This window comes from Bubalus kerabau, chromosome 10 (genome assembly GCF_029407905.1).
Source record: "Bubalus kerabau isolate K-KA32 ecotype Philippines breed swamp buffalo chromosome 10, PCC_UOA_SB_1v2, whole genome shotgun sequence".
Lineage (NCBI taxonomy): Eukaryota > Metazoa > Chordata > Mammalia > Artiodactyla > Bovidae > Bubalus > Bubalus kerabau.
This window is the reverse complement of record NC_073633.1, coordinates 72,211,704-72,217,703: the sequence shown is the minus strand read 5'-3', so window position 1 is coordinate 72,217,703 and position 6,000 is coordinate 72,211,704. Positions and strand designations below refer to the sequence as shown.

The following is a 6,000-nucleotide window of genomic DNA, read 5'->3' as shown; positions in this document are numbered from 1 at the left end:
TGGCATCACCAACTCAATGGACATGAGTTTGAGCAAGCTCCAGGAGTTGGTGATGGACAGGGAAGCCTAGGGTGCTGCAATCCATGGGGTTGCAGAGTTGGACACGACTGACTGACTGAATTGAACTGAGAGGAATTAGAAAAAAATAAAACTCACTTTGCTGAAGCCAGAATTCAAACCCAGGTTTGTCTCTCCAACCATATGCTTAACTGACTCATTATTTAGAACTTATATTAATATACATCATACTGGAAGGATTAAAATGAGATTCAAGCCACGTGTAGTTAAAAACCTCAGGTCTCCAAGGAAGCTATTATTTATGCTGTGGTTAAGGGGTAAAATGTGATTTCAAAGGCATTGAGGGTGGAGAGCAAGCTATAAAGAATACCACCTGCAAGGTTTGAGTTTTTATTTAGAAACACACCCCTAAGACAGGTGATACATTTTTTGGTTACTCTGGGCACAGATTAAGCTGCATAAATGTTTAACACCTCTTTCCCTATCTTTTTGTTAAAAAAAAAAACAAAACGTAGCTCATAGTTGGAAGATACAGCTTTCACAGAATGGTCAGGTGGGAACAGTTTACAGGATTTCAGGCTTATTCTTCCTGGTTGGCTTATTCAGTTCTTATTTTATAATCAATTGTATTGACAAAAAGGAAAAAAAGACACACACCAGTGTTACAAAACCTTGTATTAATCATTTCCCTTCACTTTCAATATAACGTTGATATGAAATATAGCCATGATTCTTAGTTACATGGGAGGAAATGAGTAATAAATACATTGTAGCAAGTTTAAACCACAAGGGTGTTTCACTGGTAACAACATTTGAAAACTGTACACTTGCAAAGAACAGCATCTTCAAACATTAGTATATCTGTATATCAGTAAAGCTTTTACATGTAACAAACATGCTATTTCCATATATGACAAATTTAAAAAATATGCATTGCTTGGCAACATCAACTAGGCAAAAATAGTTCTTTGTTCACTAACTTTATACAGGAAAACAGGACGAAAGGCATGCATGTACAATGGGGATGCCTGCACGGGGCATGCAACAAAAGAAAGCTTTTTAAAAGTCAGCTTACATTAGGCATAAATACATGAGGGTTATATATTAATAAGGGAGGAAGTCTTCTGTTTGACATTATTAACATTCCTGTTTTCTTCCTATTCCTCCCAGAGGAATACACATTCACCTTTAAGTAAAGATAAAGGAATTACAAAAAAAAAAAAACATAATAATAAAACTCACTTTGCAAACATCTCTGATGACTTGTAAAACAAACAAAAAAATCAACATTAGTGTTATCACAGCCCTATGTGCAAATTTTCCCTCCACAGGGCCTTCTTGTATCAGGCACACCCGAATGCCTTGGTTAGGCTGCTTTCCTGCACCAGGGTTGGGGCCGCCTGCCCAAGACATTTCCAGAGGACCAATGTGATGGGGGCTGCCTCTCCCCCTCTCACTGCCCTTCTGGTTGTGCACCTACATCTTCAACCCGGCTCAGCCCCCAGCCCAGGCTCTTGGGAAGCTCCCAGTTCCGGGGGGGAGTGAACATCTACACTGGCAGTAAGCTGAGAGAGGGGCAGAAGAACAGAAGACCCAGAGAAGCTCCCATTCCGCAAAAGGCAGCCGACGACACCTCAAAAGAAAACCTTGTTTCCCTCAGTGTCTCTTCAAAGGAATGGGAGAGGGGGCCCAGCTGTAGCTCTACTCCTGAGTACCAGAAACAGACTGTTAGTACACAGGATTGGAGAGCTTGGTGCAGACAGCCGCCCTCTGCAGGCAGACCCAGCAGCATCTATTTTGCTTGCTGGCCCTTGGTTTAACAAAGTGAAACTCAAAAAGCATGTGGAAAACAAAACAAAACATATCAGCAGCAATGTTTCATTTCTTGTACACAACTCATGTGTGTCTTCCTACTGTTTCTGGTAAGAAACCACTATGAATAAAAAGCACCAATAAAACATCATACATGATAACAATATCGCAGAATACCACTGTCCCTGGGACAGTGTAGAGATGTCAAATACACACTGCTTAAATCAGAACGAGGGGAGAAAAAAACCCATGTAGTGAAATAGATTTTACTCTGAGATTTTTAATGTTTACTATTTACTTAATATAAAACAGTTGCATTTGGGGGTCAATGGGTAAATACAAAAAAAGGCACTGCCGCTTTATTACTAAATATCCGACTTCACAGCCTTATGCATGCAACCATTTGATTTTTTTTTTTTTATAAATAAAGTTCTTTTGCTTTAGGATTTTTAGATTGAGCTGTATACCTGCAGTCAACACAGGACTCAAAACAAGGTGGGGACAGGCTCCTAAAATTTATCAGAACGCCCAACTTAAAAAAATTAAAACACTAAGAGCAAAACACAACTAAGTAGATAAATCTATACACAGTCAATGAAAAATAAGCTTTTCTTTTAAAAAAAGAATTATGTTGTTATTAATAACAGACTTTATCATGGTTACCAGCCATAGCAAGTTAATAAGTAACATATCCAAAATAATATCTCTAATAATCAGATAACCATTGTTTCTATATTCAGTGAAGGAATAAATAGAAATTCAGATTTGCAAATGCTTTAAGGTCTTCTTCCTTTTAAAGGATTCATGCTAATGTGATTGTGTTCACAATCTGTTTTCTGAACAACCCAAGTCTTTATGGATACATGTGTTTTGCAGCAGATTTGAATGCTTTCTCACTTCTCCACGAGATGTGTTAATACCCCTGCTTCTTCTTCTATTAACGTTCTCAGCATCCAAAATCACCTTCGCAAACCGTCTGGTCTTGCCTTTGGCCTTCAACATCTTTGACCTGTTCTTCCCGGCTCACACGTGATCGTCCATCCCAACACATTCCCCAAGTAACCCTAAGCTTGCTTAGAAAAGGGATGTGGAGGATGAATGTTAATGGCACTTGGTTAAAAAAAAAAAAATCAACTACAAAATGCCGCCTCTTTCTGCACATGAATTTTGTATCTTTAGAACATAGTCGTCACCCAAGGAGAACTCTTTTTTTCCTAATGCAATGCAGGACGTTGTGGATTCAAGCCTTCTTTGCTCACTAAAGGCTCTCTGTGGCTAAGATGTTCCCACATTTTAGACCTTAAAAGGATTTCACAAGCCTCACAACATCCAAGGTTGGGTTGGGTGTACATTTTTAATCTGGAAGGTAGAAGAAAGCTGTTTGGATTTCATTAAGGCCTTGTAAATGTGTATTTACTTTATTAACTTATTTTTTAAAAAAATAACTCTAAGCAAATGCAGTGATTTTCATGGTCTGATCTCTTAAATTTCAACTCTGACTTTGCTAAAACAAACAAACAAAAAAATGGTACCAGACTCACCCATTCAGTAAACAGGCCTCCTACCATTTCCCTGATCTCGCCTCTGGCCGAGCTGGCACACCATCATTTACACAACCCAATTTTCCAGCGCAGAGCACAGCTCCTCATGGATTTTCTCTAATACCCTCCATTGCATCAAATTCTGAAACATAGTCTTTCTTGCCCTTAAGAAATAGAGCTATTACTTTGTGGTAGCATAGTTTGTTAATCTCTCACCATGTAAGGAGTAGTTCTGTCTCCCTTCCGTGTAGGTAGATGAATCAGCCCACAACACAGCAACTCCCTGATGTCTGTAATAGAACCTTCATGTCCATCATGAAGTCAACCTTTCCCACATCACCTTCCCCGGCTCACCTGCAACGTCTCCCCGCGGCTCTCTCTGCCACTTGCTGACTGACCATTTATACACTGTTGCTGAACCTTGCTCCTCTCCTCCTTTTCCTCAGCGGTGGGTGATCGAACCTTGGGGGGCTAGGCTCGGCTTCCTGCGAGCAATCCCCCGTAAGTGGTATTTTGAGCTTATCATCTGGATATTAAGGCCTCCTGCCAGGAAAAAATATCCATCCTTGCCTTTTCTCCTCCAGTGGAACTTGTACCCACCTCTCTCTGTGTGTGTGTGTGTGTGTGGCCAGGAGCGATAGGATGAAACCCTCTGGTAGGGTGGGGAGAAAGAGGTGTCTCTGGGTGAGAAGCAAATTCATCACAGAAAGGGCAGCAAGATTTTCTTTTCGACTCTCCAGGTGACTGCGCGCAATCCCGTAACCGATCACATGGTGGCGCCCTCCCCCGGCGCTCCGCTCCCTCCAACCACATCCTCAACTCCACCTACACGCTCCTCCCACCCACAGGTGGGAGACACCACTCAGGCCTACGTGACCGCATCCTTCTTCCCGAGAAGCAGAGCTTGGCAGCCATTTAAAAAGACAACCCTGCTGCTATTATAAAAATAGAGGAAAAAAATGAATCCCTATCAACAAATCCTTTACAAAAACCATAGTATGAAGAAAAGTTCTATCCCAACTCTTTACACATTATGTACCCTTTAAAATTGTTATGTAAACAATACACAAATCAAAGTTTATCTGAAATTTTGTTGGAGCGGATTTCTCCCTTACTGCCCCAGTTACCATGTGGACTTCTTGCGGCTGGATTTCAAGCAGGGGCCTCAGGGAATCCAATCAGAGGAGACATAAAAGAGCGAGCCGCCGTCACTCGCGTTTTGGTCGCGGGCATCCATGCCTTCCTCCTGGGGTCTGGCTTCGAAGGTAGGCTTCTGAGAAGGCTCCCAAGGCAGGGGCGTCTTCCTCCCTCCCGCATCTCTCATCTCCTTCTGAGCGGTGCCCTCCCCCTGAAACCCCCATTTCTATCCAGGAAGCCACTTGCATTCCCTCCACCTCCTCCCAGTCCTATGTTTCCCTTAGAGACCCCTCCCCATGCCCCACACCACGCCATCCCATGACAGAAACAAATGACAAAATAACCAATCCCAGGTCTACTGATATGTTTACAAGGACGACCTACGCTCTCACAAAATCAAAATGGGAGAGGGACCAGGGGAAAAAAAAAGGCTGCAAAGGATCTTGGAGGATTCTGTGCAACCCTGAAGATGGCTAACACTGGACCCGCAGCAGTCGATTTCACGGCCAGCGCGGTCACTCTCATCTTCAGCTTCTAGATTGTGGAGGTCCGGTCAACCCCGTCTGGGAGAGAAAGGAGGACACAATGGCCACAGGTGAGCAAAGCAATTCCGTTCACGCCCACCAACTCCAGCATCATGCATGTTGGACCTCCCAGTCTCTGAGGACAGATAAGGGTTAAATTCATCCACCTGTCCATTAGCTCATTCTTCACACACCCACCCACTCAAAATAGCTATTTTTGCCAGGAGCAATACAGAGCCTGGGAACCAAGCTGGAAAGACCTAATCTTCACCCTTTAGTCCAAGTATATATATCCTGGATGGGACCCAGACATGTAAATCGACAGAGACATATGAGGGCTAGGGGCTCTGATGGAGTATGTACCAGACACAGCAGGAACACGGAGGAAGGAGTGTTTAAGTGGCCCTTGGAGGTCAAGAGTGGCTTCACAGAGAAAGATTTGGCCTGAGGTGGTGGTAATTCTGACCCATCACAACTGAGCAGACCAGGGGGATCTGTCTGACCCAAACTGATCCAGATCGATCCAGGTTCTCTGTCTCAATAATCTAATCTAAGGTAGAGACACTGGTGAGATTTTTTTTGCACCCGGAACTGAAAGATCCAATGGACATATGAGAGTGCTGAGGCCACCCAGTATATGTCATGTCTGGTTATAGAGAATCAGTGGAACGGATAAAGTGGGGAGCATGCCTGGAAGAGAGGAGAGGCCACGAGTGAGCAAGGCCACAGAGGGAGCCAATGGCTACCCAACTCCTTTTCACATGGGACTATGGGAGGGTCCTCAGAATCAGACCATAAGGGTCTGATGTATTGTGAACAGGAGCTTGGACATAGGCAGCTGGGGATTTATAAATGGTAGAGTAGTAACCAGATTTGACTTCAGAATGGCTTCTCTGGCATGGCTGGTGGCGGGAGGACCAGTTAAGAGGTCCCTACAATGGTCCACGCTAGAGTTTCTCCAGTGAGCA

The 6,000-nt window shown here is 43.4% G+C and overlaps 1 protein-coding gene across 4 annotated transcripts in view; it reads right to left on the bottom strand.

Moving 5' to 3' along the window:
• Positions 1–675: 675 nt before the first annotated feature.
• SAMD4A (sterile alpha motif domain containing 4A) overlaps positions 676–6,000 on the bottom strand; it is a 227,237-nt gene continuing 221,912 nt past the window's right edge. For all 4 annotated transcript variants that reach the window (XM_055538109.1, XM_055538111.1, XM_055538112.1 and 1 more), the window contains one exon: positions 676–5,071. In XM_055538109.1, the coding sequence (XP_055394084.1) occupies positions 5,043–5,071 (29 nt within the window). In that variant the 3' untranslated portion in view covers positions 676–5,042. The remainder of the gene's footprint in view (positions 5,072–6,000) is intronic.